Source organism: Antechinus flavipes, chromosome 2 (assembly GCF_016432865.1).
Source record: "Antechinus flavipes isolate AdamAnt ecotype Samford, QLD, Australia chromosome 2, AdamAnt_v2, whole genome shotgun sequence".
Lineage (NCBI taxonomy): Eukaryota > Metazoa > Chordata > Mammalia > Dasyuromorphia > Dasyuridae > Antechinus > Antechinus flavipes.
In genome coordinates this window covers 665645877-665662090 of record NC_067399.1, presented here as the reverse complement: position 1 = coordinate 665662090, position 16214 = coordinate 665645877, and the positions used below count along the sequence as shown (strand labels likewise).

General features: G+C 40.8%; 1 protein-coding gene across 1 annotated transcript in view; it reads right to left on the bottom strand.

Annotated features, from left to right (window-relative positions):
- Nucleotides 1–6880: 6880 nt before the first annotated feature.
- Nucleotides 6881–16214, bottom strand: part of SLC16A9 (solute carrier family 16 member 9) — a 41669-nt gene continuing 32335 nt past the window's right edge. The window contains exons 4-6 of the mRNA XM_051982622.1: nucleotides 15273–15368; nucleotides 9339–10238; nucleotides 6881–8803 (exon numbers count right to left, since the gene is read on the bottom strand). Of these exons, the coding sequence (XP_051838582.1) occupies nucleotides 8625–8803; nucleotides 9339–10238; nucleotides 15273–15368 (1175 nt within the window). The 3' untranslated portion in view covers nucleotides 6881–8624. The remainder of the gene's footprint in view (nucleotides 8804–9338; nucleotides 10239–15272; nucleotides 15369–16214) is intronic.

Below are 16214 nucleotides of genomic sequence, written 5' to 3'. Positions count from 1 at the left end.
GGGGCGGTATTTTATTTTCACTCAATGAGAGTCAAGGTAACTCATTACATGTGATGTGATCCAAGGTTGATTTCCCTTTATGTTGTAACTCAAATTGTGTCTATTGCTCCCTTAACTACGCTTATCTCCTTCTCTGTTGGTTCATATGAAATCTCCCAAGTGACTCCATATCCATATTCAACGTTTCTTTGCCGAAAGAATACTCCATCACCTTCAAGTGCCCCAAGCAGCTTGGCCAGCTCTGAATCAATGGAACGCCATCCATTTTTCTTGGGGATCTTTATTCCCACCAGAGAGGCGTTTGTAGCCATTTTCCTTTTGCGTTTAATTTGCTTGGGGTAAATGCTAAACAATAACTAAACTGTTGATGCTCTTTGCCCTGACAGTCCCCCTGTTAGACCCCAAGAAGGTCAACAAACAAAGAAAGGGTTTTCCATGGACAAAAAACAATTCCCAATAGCACTTTAGAATATTGTTTGAAAACTGGTATGCTCACACTACTTATTTCCTGCTTTTCTCATTATTTCTCCATTGAGGAACGTTGAAGCTTTGTGGGATCACCTCTTGTTGGAAAGGGAATAGAGACTCCCATCAAGGTGTGGGTTATGTTAGGAAGCTTCAAGGATTCATTCCAACTCTGAAATTCTGAAGTTGAGTCTCCTTCCTGTGGTCTCTTTAATGAATTATTTTCATAAGGCCTCTGCCTCTGACTTCTGGATTGACCTAGAATTACCAGACCTAGAACTAAAAGGGGTGAAAGATAATCTAGCTCAGTCTGATTCCCTAAAAGATGAGGAAATGGCTGCCCATTACAGTAAGGAGCTTAGCCAAAGTCACATAATAAGATGTCACAGAGGTGGATTCAAACCCACAATTCCTGACACAGCCCAATGTTTTTTCTGCTACTTATTCTGCATCTCCTCCACATCCTCCAACAGATAGCAGATTATTCAGTTCTGCATAATATCACATTCATGATTCAGATCAGAAATCTCCTCCCGTTGGGAGATGACCTTTTCTACTGACCTCTGGAGATGTATAGTTCAATCAGACAGCTTACAGTGAATTTCCTTCTTTCTTGACCAGGAGTCTTTTCAAATCCCTCTTCCCACGTCTCATCTCCTGCCTCCTGGCAAGTGAAAAACTTATTTTCTTCCCACTATTGACTAGATGAGAAAGAGCCAAGAACTCTAACTTTATATTCAAAGGGACTGACTTCTGCCTCAGCCCAGACTGGCTGTCCTCCCAAACCCATTGAGAAGAAGGTGAGGTGTTATCCAAGGGACCACACCTTGGGTCTCCACAGGGACATCAGATGACTTCAGCTAATTGCAGTGGTTCATTCCCATAAGGCACTAGGAAACTCAAGTAAGGTTCAAGTGAGCCTAGGAGGAAGGATTTAGCCAAGAAGCCAGAGGATCTGAATTCTTATCCAGATCTGCTGCTGAGTACTTAGGGAACCAGAAATAATTCACTGCCTTCTTCTAGACTTCTGAAAAAAGTGGAGGGGGCATTAGATTGATGACCTCTATGGCCCCCTTTAGTCTCAACATAAATAGTAATAATGATAAATAAGTAACACTTATTTATAGCATTTTAAGATGTACAAAATGCCTTACAGATTCTCACTCATTAAATTTTCCCAACAACTTTGCACAGCAAGTGCTGTTATTATCCCCATTTTATAGAAGAGGCAAGTAAGGCAGACAGAGATTAATTTACTTCCGCAGGGTCACACAGCGAGTAAGTATCTGAAGTGGTTTCAAATTCATTTCTTTTCAACTCCATTATTTTCACTATTTTGTACAGATGGAGAAACTGAGGCTCAGAGGCCAAGCCTAAGAAGGGCTCGTGTATGTCCTTGGCTTAACAGACAGAGCTGGCTTAGACATCTTTGGGTTTATAAAGTCCATGATGGGGCATGTCCACAGTAATTCATTATTGTTCTAATTATCTCAAATTTATGATTTTGCTCATATGGGAATTCCCTCACCGATGATATGATTATAGGATTATAGATTTAGAATTGAAAGGGATGTCAGAGATTTTTTTTTATTTGCTGAGGCAATTGGGATTAAGTGACTTGCCCAAAGTCACACAGCTGAGGCCAGATTTGAACTCAGGTCTTCCTGACTTCAGGACTGGTGCTCTATCCACTGTGCCATCTAGCTGCCCCCCAGACATTTTAAATCTAATCCTTTCATTTGACAGATGGCAAAACTGAGGCTCCAAGGAATGGAGGGATTTGCTCAAGGTCATACCACCAGTTAATATCGCAGATGGGATGTGAACCTTCCAGATCCAGCACTCTCTCCACCATATCTCATCGTATTATTAATTATCTGTCCACTGCATCGGTCAGTCCTTAGTTTCCTCATCTGTTAAATGAAGGACTGGACTGTTTGGCTTCTGAATTCACTTCCAGCTTGTGATCTCATCCCTGCCCTTCTTGGTAGTTTGGGGCTGCAGGGACAGACCGAAAAACCGTGGGAGTGGGGATGCTAGCAACGGACCCTTCCTGTTCATCTAGGTGACAGAAGAGCCCAACTTCACACTCACCGCCAAGTTTCTGAGCAGTTTCTAAAGCAACCCCAAGAACCGCAAGGAACCTCCTTTTTCACTGGAAGCCGGGACACATAATCCAATCCCTAGTATCCCATGACCCAGATCTTGGGCTCAGAGGAGGCAGCAGAGCAAGGGGCCTTGGCAAAGGGCTTTTCAATGACTGGACTAATTTGAGAAAAAATGTGCTGAGGTGCTAATCTCTGAGGATTTAAAGCTCCATAAAGGAACCCCTTTGGGGGAGGCAGCTGTGTAAGCTGTCTTAGTCAGGGACAATGAAAGCCCTAGTTAACTTCCCCCAAAATGCTTCACGTCAATTCAGATATTTACTGAGTCCATGGACATAGGCAGACAAACACATACACATACATGCGGTCTCTAAGGCCCTCCCCTTTCAGACCATCATCCATCTGCTCTGTACAGAACTAGTTTTTGGAATACAGTCTCCTTCAACAGAGAAGGAGAACAGGTGATATTTTTGCCTTTTTTGTATCCCCAGAATATAGCAAAAAAGTCTGGCACATAGTAAATATTTGATAAATTCTCGCCTTGACTTCACATACACACACTATGTATTCCTGATACAAATATCCTGCAATGATTCCTGGGAAAAATATTATAAAATCACAGTCTTGTATCATTTCACATCCACAGATCTGAGATCTTTGCAGGATTCTGGATGAAGATGCTTTGAAATCAGTCATTGGAAATTTCTATTTCTATTCGGAGAACCCCAGTTAGAATTCCATTCCTTGTCATGTTCTATCTGGGTAATCTTGTACACCGGTCTCTGTGCCTCCATTTCCCCTTTGGAAAATAAGAAGTAAGATTAGATAATACCCTTCAAACTCCAAAATTATGGTCCTAAGGCAGGAGTCCTCAAACTACGGCCGCGGGCCAGATGCAGCAGCTGAGGACGATTATCCCCCTCCCTCAGGGCTATGAAGTTTCTTTATTTAAAGGCCCATAAAACAAAGTTTTTGTCTTTACTATAATTCGGCCCTCCAACAGTCTGAGGGACAGTGAACTGGCCCCCTATTTAAAAAATTGGAGGACCCCTGTTAAGGGTTCTGGGAACTTCCAGCTAAAAAGGCATAAGATTACTGGTAGATATATTGAAAACAGGTGCATTAAAAGATGGGTAGTTTAGAAATTATTAATGTAAAAAGAGGGAAAGGAGAAGGGAAGAACCATTTATTAAGCAGCTAGTTTCTGTCAGGCACTGTGCTAAGCATTCTACAAATACCATCTCCTTTTTCCTCACAACAACTCTGGTGCTATTATTATCCTCAATTTTTTAGAGTTGAAAAAAATGGAGGCAAACAGGGCTTAAGTGACTTGCCCAAGATCACAAAACGACTAAGTATCTGAGGCCAGATTTGAACTCAGATCTTGAAGTCCAATGTTCTGTCCACTGCCACACATAAGAGAAATAGTAATTACTAAATTGTCTGAGAGGCAACATAAGTGTCCTTTTCTCTAAAATGAAATGGCCGGCCTAGGTAGCCTCGGATGTAATGGATGGGTAGAGCATGGGCTTAAAGTCAGAAACACCTGGGCCTCAGACCCTCCTTAGAGCTCACCAGCTGTGGGACTCTAGGTAAGTCATTTGATGTTTTGAATATCAGGTTCTTCCACTAGAAAACGAAGATCACAATGGCCACAACATGGACCTCCTGGGATGGTTGCAAAAACAAACAAACAAACAAGAAATAATGATATGTGGTCTTTTTTCAAACAGCAAATCATGCTAAATGGCATCCATTTTTATTATCCATGGAAAAGACTGCCTCCAACTTACCTCCTTCAGCTCTTCCATGCTCAGAGTATTCAGCATTAAAACAAAACAAAGAAAAGCACAATTTTATGCACTGTGTTAAAAATTTCCCCCAGAAATACAATTTTCTTTCTTTTCTTTAGGAAATGCCCTGAACACTATGGGGAGCCTATTTGAAGCTGTACGGCCGTAGCCACTTGGGATTGGATGTGTCTCTAAGAAACTAGGCAACACAGAATTTAATTTTCTAAGGGAGAAGAGCATCCAGCGCTTGGAAGTTATCTTTTGTTTTAGAAGCTAGGAATAAGATATGGACATACTTGAACCTAGAACCCTGCTCATGCCATGTAAATCAATAAATGAATGGATAGTTGGATGGATGGATGGATTGGGTGGGTGGATGGATAGGTGGATAAATTGTGGATAGATGGGATGATGGATGGATGGATGGATGGATGGTTGTACTGATGGATGGGTAGGGGTGAGGTGTATAAATGAATGGATGAATGAATGCGTGGATGGATAAATGGACTGATGGATAAATAGATGGATACATGGCTGGATGGGTGGATGAATGGATGGATGAATATATGAGTGGATAAATGGCTGGATGAGAAAGCACTCATTAAGGACTTACAATGTGTTGGATATAGTGCTAAGCACTGGGAATACCAGAACAAAAAAGAGCTATTAAAAGAAACAGTGCATTCAGAGGAATGGAGTTCATGTCTAACATTTACAGACACCTTAAAATTTTACACATTGCTTTTCATGTGGCATTTTGGCTCTGAAAGTTCCCTAGAACGTGGGGACATGGAGGAATAAGTCAGTCTACTCGTTCCAGGAATAGTGGTAGAGTGGAGTTGTGCATGCTTTCATAATGGTTGGGAAGGGGAGGGATGAGGGCTGTAGGGTGAGCAGGGAGCATGAAGGAGATGGCTCGAAGGGAAGCCAGAAGCGAAGCATGACTGGGCTTCTCTTCAAATTCCAATCAGGTGAGCAGGGCTCTAGGGTAGAAATTCCTCTAGGGTGTGGTTGCTGATATGGATGGGAAGGAAAAAACATAAAAGGGGCTCCCTAAAGAAAGGACCACCCCTCTTTTGGACGGCTCTAAATGTTTGTCAACTTATTTTTGAGATTGTTGGTATAATGGTGTCATAAAATTATGCAAATGGTTCCCTTTAGAAAGATAAAACAGACTCGGGAAGAAAAAAAGCCTTTCCCCACCCTATGTAGCTTGAGAAAATTCTGTACAAGTGAGAGCCTTGCCAAGCTCTTGGCCTAAAAACAAATATGCAAACTGAGAAGCAAATTGCCTTTCTGGGGGCCTGCTGCCTAATCACAATCCTGACCCTGGGGACCATCTAGTGGCCATCGAGTCCATCAATCCCCTCTCTAACACACTCAACAAGTGGTCGTCCAGCCTTTGCTTGGGCAGCCCTCCAGGGAGGAAAGACTCAACACCTCTCAAGGTCGTCTCATCCACTCGTATGGACGTTTACCTCCACAGTGTCCCTTGCATCACTTCCTTTGTCTCTTTTCTTAGAGCCTTCCCATTTCAGACACTCTATTACATTATTATTATTACATTATTACTATTACATTATCTATTATTATTTTTCCCCTCTCTATTACAAAAGCCTTCTTCTGTGTGTCCCAGTTTTCGTTCCGTCCCCTTCCTTTCCTCTCCATTTTCCAAGTCCTTGACAAGTAAACATCACTCACATGTGGGTTTAATTCCTTACTCCTCTGCTCAGAGGCCTTCAGGGCCTTGTGGTCCCTAGGAAAACCTACAGACTCCTCAGTCTGGTCTTAAAGGTCTTAAACAGTCTGGCTCCTATCTATTGGGCCAGATTTCTTGGATATTGACTGACTTCACACTTTTTACATCCCAGCCAGACTGGAAATCCTATCTGCTACCTCCGTGTATTCCAGGCTGCATGGAAACCTCCCTTTGTCATCCCCCAGAAAATTTAACTTCCTTCAAGGCCCATTTCTGGTAGTCTCCCCTGATCGCCCATGTTCTCTCCATCCCCGATTTTCCTCGTTCTAAACTGGACATGGTTTGTTCCTTCAGAAGTTTGTAAGCTCTTGAATGCAAGAGTCATTTCCTTTCTGTCAGAGTAAATGCCTTTTTGTACTGAATTGCAAGATACCATGTAAGTGATATACTGAGCTGAGAGGGAGAAGGGAAGTAAGAAAACAAGCATTTATTAAGTGCCTACTGTATAGCAGGCACTATGCTAAGTACTTTAAAATAATCATCATGATTGGCCATCATGAATTTGGGAGGTAGAGCCTATTATTATCCCCATTTTATAGTTGAGGAAACTGAGGCAAACAAGAGGTATTGACTTGCCCAAGATCACATAGCTAATAAGTGCCTGAAGCAGGAACTTGGTCTTTCTGGCTCCAAGCCCAGAGCTCTAGCTGCTGTTCCAGATTGAGTGGAGATGGGATTTGCAACTCCATATTTTGACCCCTCTGGTTTGCATGCTGGAAAAATGGGATAATAAAAGGGAGCACTCAGAAAAAGCCACCTAAATTCAAATAAAAGATGTTTTATTGTAACTTAAAATGCATTTCTGAGACAATGGGAAAAACAAGAACAGAGCAAAATGAACAGACACATATGACAAAAAGATACCCTCACGGTCAATACGCCCTTATCACACGAGATCAAAAAGCTTGTCATTTACGTCCATTATGGAGTTGAGCATCCTGAAAGTACGTTGGGAAAAAAAATGCTTCAACACAAAAACCAGAGGCAAGTTTTTGTTTCACTCTTAATAACTGTCCTTAGCAGCAAACACCTCATGGTGACTGGGGAGCAAGAACAGAGGTTCCCAGAGATGCCGGGAGGGGAGGCCGGAAGTTCTATCCAGAGCCATCGCACCTCAAGCAAGTGCCCAGATCGCTCCCTCTCTAAGTTTTCCCATCTATAAAAGTGTTGACTCCTTTCCCTGGGACATTGGGAGGCAATTTGTGATTGTAAAGTGCTTTAGACGCCTCAGAAGAACAACAGAGAAATAAAAATTCACATCGAATACTTCAGACACAATTAGGAGAGAAATTTGGCACTAAGGAAAGGGGAGTCCCTGTTTAAAAAGCCTCCTCAAGATCTTAGTGTTTTTTCCCCTCTTTTTTGAGCATCAAGAGAATTATCCTTTCCCCACAGGAAGGCCCTTAGAGCAATGTGGACTTGTTAAATGGCTCTTTTCTCTCTAACATGGGTTTCCTAGGACAAGCTAGGCAAAAGCACCAGTTTTCCACTCCTCCTCCTCCCCAACTAACCAACGCCCTCACCCCGAGTAGCCCTGGCTCCCCCCAGATTTGAAGAAAAACATTGTAAACAGTTATCGTGGAAGAACGGCCACATCTGTAGCAGCAACGCTTCGTCTGGCAGATGTGCCATCGTGCGCCCGGGCTGTGTTCCAGCCTAATGGAAGGCTCCCGTTTGCACTCATGGAATGGTCGGAATCCCGATTTCCGATCTGGAAACCCGGAGCTAGAAATGCCGCCCTCTCACCCGGCCTCTTCCTTGGCAGAGCATCTATTAAGTAGCTACCACCTAATGAGAGCAACTTCTATTTTGTTTAGCAAAGGTCTCGGGGACAGCAACGTGGCGGGAGCTCACCTGCTCCTTTGCAAACTCCTGGAGGCCAGGGAACTGGGCTGAGTGTGGGTTCAGTAGGACACTGAAAGAACTCAAGATGCTTAGGAAACAAAAAAGAAGGCAAATATCACGGTATCCCGACAGGGACTGTCATCCGGCCCAGCTGCCATTTTAAATGCCCCTTTCCAGGAAATATTTCCATTCCCTGGGGAATCTGGGTTTCTTCTCTCCATCAGTTTTTAAAACAAAACTTCAAGTGGTTAATCGGCTAATGTCACCAAGAGAAGAGAGGATCCAGAAGACCCCAGTGGCTTTGCTGTGCGCATCTCGTCACGCGGCTTCACAGTCTGAAATGCAGAAGATTTCTGGGAATCTCATCATGGGGCTGGCAAAGCGGGCCGGGAAATGTCACTCCTCGAAGCAGAGGGGCATCTCCTCGTGCCATCCAAACCTGCTACCATTTCAAGGCCTTGGTGGTGACGGTGTAGCAAAAGAGACCCCACTTAGTGGGGCTGGGGAGGAGGGACGGTGATGGCCACCGAGAGCCAGCCACCGGGGAATTGGTCTAATAGAAAAAGAATCTTGGCTGCTTGAGCCACTCGCAAAATCTCTTGAGGACTTTGCTGGAGAGAGAGCACAAAGTGACGATAAGGAGCATCCCGGCGTTCCCTACACTTGAGATGCAGGTTGGTAAATGTAAGGCTTTGGGGCCGTTTTGGTGCTGTCTCTGTGACATATGTTTCCCCAAGGTAAGGCAGCAAACAGCAGAATCAACCCGCCGAGCAGGACGCAAGATGCGCTAAAGAAGAATGCGACGTCGTAGCTCTGGGTCATGTCGTAAAACCAACCTGCCAAAAAGAACCATGGATGGATGGATCGTTTTCCCCAGATTCCCCAAAGTGAATCCGATCTGCGCCCCCAACAGCACCCGCTCCCATCGGAAATGATTTTGCCTAAGCTTTGGAGACGGTGTTCTGGTTAGAGAGCCCACTGACTAGTCAGACAAGACCCGAGATCAAATCCCACCTCCGACATTTATTAGCTGTGTGACTCTGGACAACTCATCTATCTCAAGCCACATCCCAGGGTTGATTTACTCAGTCACGGGCTAGTCATGAGCTGAGGTGGTTGAGTGAACACCCAGAGTGTTCTTTGCACTAAAATCATAACTCTTCCACCTAAGTACTTATCTGTCTCTAAATTATATTCCTCTTACTAGACAGAAACACCTTTGACTCCCACATGGCAAAGTGGATAGAGTGTCTGATCTGGTTCAGAGTAGGGACTTAATAAATTATTGTCAGTTGGTTGGTTACTAAGCAACAAAAGAAAACATATTTTGCCGATTTTCATTGTGGTCAACCCCCCATCCCCAAATCTTACCAACAATGGGTGGTCCCAGGCTGTTTCCAACTCCTGCAAATAACATCAAAATTCCAAAGGCGTGGGTCAATTTCTCGATTCCCACAATCTTGGTAGTCACATAGGGGAAGATGGACCAGTTGCCGGTGAAAAACCCTATCAGCCCAGAGAGTATCGCCAAGGAAATATAGCTTTTGGCAAAGGGAATTGCACACAAGGTCATACTGGTCATTATCAAGGTGGCCACGTAGAGATACGTAGTATTGATAAACTTGACATCGGCCAGGACCCCTAAGAGAAACTTTCCAATAGCCGTCATGACACCGATGATGGAAATCAAGGGCACGACAAACTCTTCTTCCTTCACGTTGGCACTTCTGGCAACATCTTCTATTAGCAGCAAAGTCGGAAAGCCCCCAATGTCATAAAGCAAGATGGAGATGAAAAGGGCAGAAAAGACTCTATTCTTGAATAAGCTGACTGTCTCTGCCCAATAGTTCTGGCACATCTGCCATTTTCTCTTGGCCAGCTGCTTACAAAATTTCTTCCGTTCCACCACTTTCTTTTTGTAGACATCGGTTTCTTTTGACTGCACTGTGGCTGACTCCTTCTCGGGCAACGGGATCTCCTGTTTGGAATCACCGATGGTCAAAGGTCTCACAAATTTTTCTTCACTGTAGCCTTTTTCAAGAATGCTAATGTTCTCCTCCAGGGACTTTTCTTTCTCGTTGTATGTAGAATATTGGACGGGTTCTTTTTCTGCTGGAGAGGATTTAGAGAATTCCAGCGGTCTCATCAAAGTGCCACAGGGTAATATATTTAGTGCCAAAGCGCCCACAATGAGTAGACATCCATCTAATCCGTACAGTTCGATCAGTTCGAGTTGAAGTGCAGCATATATAAAAAGTCCAACACTGGATCCTGGAAAGGAAGAAAGGACCACTCAGTCTTTAGCATAATGATTCATGCTAACAGAGAACCTCAAGGTAAAGCTCTGATCTCTTGGGTCACGTTTTCCTAGCAAGCTTGGTACCATTTTATAGGAAATTCCAAATGCAGAGATTTTTTTAATAGGAAGAAGTGTACATTCATACATTCATTTAATAAGTATTCATCAAATATCTATTATATACTAGGCTGAGGATGAAAAGGCAAAAAAAGAAATAGTTCCCTCCCTTACATAACATAACATAATGACTATTAGCATTAGCAAGTAGATAAGTAAGTAAAATTTAAATTGGTTTTTCTGCTTCCAATCTCTCACCTCACCAGGATTCCTCAACATCCACTCTAATGAAATTGTATCTTGTTTTTGGTCCTTCTGACCACTCCCCTTCTCCATCCGGTTAGTTTAGGAAGTATGTAATAAGGTAATAAAGAAGTGTGTAATAAGGTGAGTTTAGTATGTAGTAAGGTAATAAGGTGAGTTTAGTAAGTATATAAGAAGTATGTGATAAGGTAACAATAATAGGAAGCAAGAATGTAAAGGGGACCACAGAAGTCACTTGCAAATACGTCTCATAAATTAATTGGAGCCACATCCTGAGACTACGTGCTAAATCAGGGGATATTCACTGTGCCTCATTATAGGTGATTAATGGATTGTTCTCTGCTTGTTTCCAACATAGTCTTTTCTGGAGAGCATCCAAAGAGCCCTGCGTGTTCACTTTGATCTAAAGGGACTGCTTGATACTCCCCTTCCTTTACCTCCCTGGTCTGAGATCTTAAAGTGAACAAGTTGGGTACTGTAAATCTACTGAGAGAAAAAAAAATATGGTGGGCAAGGGAACATTGTGCCCTCTCCCAGGTGGGACGCTCCTCATTGTTGGGTCAACATGAATCCACAGTACTCTAATGAGCAGGTGCTCTCAAACTATAAATACACAGTATGGTCCAGAATATCAGAGTTTAAAGGGAGTTTGGAGATTCCACTGGCTATCTCCTCATTCAGTAAAGGAGAAAATTGAGGCTCTGAGAAGGCGCACAGTGATAAAATCATTTGGCGGCAGTCCTGGAATTCCAAATCAGAGCTTTTAATCCCCAAGTCCAATTAAGTCACACTAGCCTCAATCCTTTTAGGTCTCACTTGAATAGGAAAATTAATGTTTTAAATTTTTGAATTGCACTGAAAAATACCCTCATGGAACAAGAGGGAGGAAATAATCTACTCTTATGAAAGCATGTTTTTTGTTTTTACAAAAACGATCATCCATTAAAGTAGTTTACACCAAAAAGAAAGAAACAAAGTACAAAGTGATGAAAAAGTTCATTGATATATCCATAATATCCATAACCCCTTTAATTCCACTAGTTTTTTCGGCTTGTGAAGCTGGAATTGGCCTCGCACTATTAGTCAAAATCTCCTGGAGCACATTCTTCACCAAAAATTCTCCATCTATCTGTCAGTCCCAGATGCCCAGGACTAGACCAACTGGATGGTGAGCATGTGGTGTGCTGCATAAACATATGCCCCTTTGGAATTCTAGATAGCCCTTTTTAAGTCATGGTTACTTGAGTTATATACTAAAAGAAAACAAAGAGCTAAAAAAAGAAATGGGAATCAGTAGGATGTTAGCTTTTTTAGGGCAGGAATTATTTGGGTTTTGTCTTTATCTTATACATGACACCTAGCACAATGCCTGGTACAGAGTAGGTACTAAAGGAATAAATGTTGAATGATTATGAGCTCTTTGAGGATAAAGGCATTCCTTTAACCACTTTTTGAATTCCCATCTCTTAACACAGGACCTGGCATGTTGTAGGCATTCAATGAATTTTTATTGATTGACTGAATGAACAAATGATCTATTTCCTGAGGCTGTCAGCAATGTTAACATTTTTAAAAAAGATTTTAAATTATATGTTCAGAGAATCACAGAACTCAGTGGCCAACAAGTCTAAGATGTATTTGTCCAAGAATCATAACTGAGAAGGTGTGGGGAGGGAGGGCAGAATCCAGCCATCATATGATGATGTCTAATGATTAGGAACCCCACCCTACACTTTTCAATGAAGCCCAACGGAACACTTCATTCCTTACGTCAATCCTAATTTTCTGCTCATTATTCTTAATTCTCTCCTTTGGGGCCACATGTAACAGTCTTTCCAATACCTGCAGTCAGCCATCATGGCACTCTAAATTTTACTTATTTACAAATATTTTGTATTTTATTAAATACATACTAAATCCAACTGATTCTATGGCATGAACTCAAGACCCTCCACTTTTCTGGTTGCCCTCTCCCCCCATTGATAAAATCTCTACAAAATCATACCCAGAACAGAACACTCCCAATAGGCTTTGACCTGGGCATAATTGAGACATGATCATATCTTCTTAAGGAAACAAATCTTTTGAAAGTTTCCAAACAACATATGGAAATATTCCAAAAGCCCACCTGACCTTCTGTACTTTTAAAAGTCCATTAGCAGTTTTCACATTTAGTGCATACAATTATTCTACTCTCTGATCTTGGTACCTTGAACCATTAAGCATCTCAGAGAGCTCTGGAGAGTTATGTTTCTACCTCATGTGGAGAAAAACAATCATCATTCCTAGAATTTACCAGATGTGTATATCTGCCAAATTATATACAATCTATATAAAGTTGCAAGGCTGGGGAGATGAAAAAAGTTAAAAATATATTTACTAACTACTTCTACCCCTCTATAGATATCATTTAAAAAATATAGGGAAATGAGTCTGCCAGCTGGCATATAGGAGGCACTAGATTGGCAATCCACATGCTCTAAGAACATCTCCATGATGTCCAGAGCTCTAGAGAGCAGAAGTTCTTAACCTGGGGCCTACAAACTTATTTTTTAAAATACTATTTTGATATCTCTGTTTCAGTTTAACTAGTTGACTTTGTAATCCTATCAATTTTACCTTTTGCATTAAAATATTATTCTGTGGATAGAATACCAATCTTAAAATCAGAAGTGTCTTAGTTCAAATCTGGCCTGAGATATTTAATATTTACTGACTATGTGATCCTGGACAAGTCACTTAAGCCCAATTGGCTCCCTAAATCCCTCCAAAACAAAAAAAAAAGCAAAAACAAAACCAAAATAAAATAAACTATTACTTTGAAAAGGAATCCATAAGCATCACCAGATGACCCGTATGTGAAAAAAAAAAGACAGAGCAACTCTCAATCTTGAGGAATCTCTATTTACCCTGAAAATATTAGGTGGATCCCTGTGGGGACTTTATAAGAGGTCTTGGACAGGAGTACACTGGAGAAGAAGAAGTGTATGTCTTGGTGAAGGAGATTAATTCAGATCAGATTCATTCATTTACTAATTTGGCTCATCCCCAAAGCCCTAATTCTGAAAAGACAGATCTTTTGCTAGATTCTGGGAATACAAAACCAAAAGTAAATTCAGCCCTGCCTTCAAGAAACATACATTTTTCCTGGAGATGACAGTTTCATTAAGAAGTACAATCAATAACACAATAACACTAGCATTTAGTATATATATATAAGACTTGAAAAACAATGCATGACCAAGCATTTTACTGACTATCATGGGGGAAAAAAAGTTGGTCTTTGGATTCTGGTGTCCTCAAGGCCTTACATCCTAAGAGAAATAATAATACCTAACAGATAAATGACCTATTATATGCATTATCTCATTTGAGGTGGTGCAATTATTGTTCCCATTTTATAGATAAAGAGAAGGGGCACTAAGCATGAAAGCACTTGCCCAGGGTGACACAATAACTAAGTGTTAGGAGCTGGAATTGTACCCAGCTTTTATTGACTCTAAGGCCATCTTTCCATCCCTTCTCCATCCTGCCTCTTTTCTGCATCAAGCCTCCATTAAATTTGCTACAAGACTTCCAAGACCTTCTAAACTGAGAGCAATGAGATGTGGTTCTATTGTTTTGTTAGTAAAGTCGCTATGCCAAAGAGCCAGAAAAAATGTCAGCTTGGATCCCAGCTTGGCCACTAGTTTTGTGATAATGGGTAAATTACTTACCTTCCCTGATTCTAATGAATTTCTCCATTTGTGAAATGGAAATAATAACATTTACACCACTTCCCTCATGGGATTGTGAATAAAGCATTTTACAGAGCTCAAAGTACTATATTCATGCCAGTTATTTTTATTGATAATAACAGTTATAATAATAATTTGTTGATAATAATAACAATAGAGCACTGGCTTTAGAATCAGGTAAGTTCAAATCCATCCTCAGATATTTTCTAGCTGGGTTGCCCTGGGACATGCCATTTAACCCCTGTAAGCCTCAGTTTCCATATCTTCCAAGTGAGGATGAGAATATTTACATTATCCCCTTCTTAGAGCTGTTGTGAAGAAAGTGTTTTATAGACTAAATAACACTAAAGACACAAGTTATTAATTTTATTCTGTGAAGAATATTTGATGCATTTTTCTAATTATGAGGCAAATGTGACCCATTAATGACTAGTGTGGCTTTAAATGCAACTCTTCGAAATTGTGACATCAACTTCTTAAGAATAAAACAAATTTCATCTTCCTCAAAAGAAAGCACTCATGATCTCAAATCAAGAAAAAGAAATTTAAAGACATTTTTTTCTAAATTACTTACATGAAATTGGGAAAAGGAAAAGAATATATAAATGTAAAGTTGACTCCATTGATGAGCACATCTTTACACTAAATCACAGCCCAGAATCATCATCTTATTATATATTGGTATATATTTTGTCTCTACACTGACCAACTATCATTTCACAGATGTTTACTGCCAAAGGACAGTGAAGAGATGCACTATGAATATAATCAGCCTATAGGATGTTGAAAACAAGGGCATAAATGCAAAGAGAACATGAAAAGCTCATCCAGGATACTTATTTCCATGTGTCCTCATGGAGAGAAAATGACTCTACTAAATTTCATTGTGTATCCTATTTTCTGGACATGTTTTAAAGGTTGTGCATTTCTTACAGTTAGAAAACTTACCTGTTGAAATCAAGCCAAGTGCAAGACCTCGACGCTTATCAAAATACTGGCATGTGATGGTCACTGATGCATTGTATAATAAACCACACCCGAGGCCTAAAACAAAAAAAGACATCATATATGTAAGAAAAACCACAGAATTTCATGTCACAGCACAAATTAATTCCACAGGCCATGAGTGATTAGAAACTTGGCCAAACTTTTAACAAAGTTTTCTAGATCATAGATTACTTCACATCTGCCTTGAAAATCATTAGCAGAGGGTTTAATCTTTTTTTGAATATTTTCCCACAATTATATGTTTAAATAATTTTTAGCATTTTATTTTAAATTTTGAGTCCCAAACTCCTTCTCTCTGTTTCTCCCTATTCCGTCCCTGAGATAGTAAGCATTCCAATATGTTTTACATGTGTGTAATTTCCATATTATCTTCCGTATTTCCATATTAATCTTTTGTATAAAAAGACTCAAATTAAAAAAAAAAAAAGAATGGAGAGACCGAAAGAGACAGAGGGATAGAGAGACTGAGACAGAAAAATAGCATATGTCAGTCTATATTCAAACGATATAAGTTCTTTCTCTGAAGGTGGATAGTATGCTTCAATATAAGTCCTTTGAGATTGTCTTAGATTCTTATATTGCTGAGAATAACAAAGTCATTCACAATTTTTTCATCCCACAATATTGCTTTTACTATGTATTTCCTTCTCCTGGTTAGCAGACGGTTTCCCCTTCACCAAACCTTTCCGGTGATCTCTCTGTATCGTCCTATCATCTTCACTTCCCCTAATCTGGCCACACTAGGGAACTGGTTGGCTGTTCTTCCCACATGATATTACATCTATAATCTTCTGGACTTTGTGCTGGCTGACTCCAATACCTAGAATGTCTTTTCTTCTCATCTACCTTTTATTATCCCAGCTTCCTTCAAGCTGAAGCTTT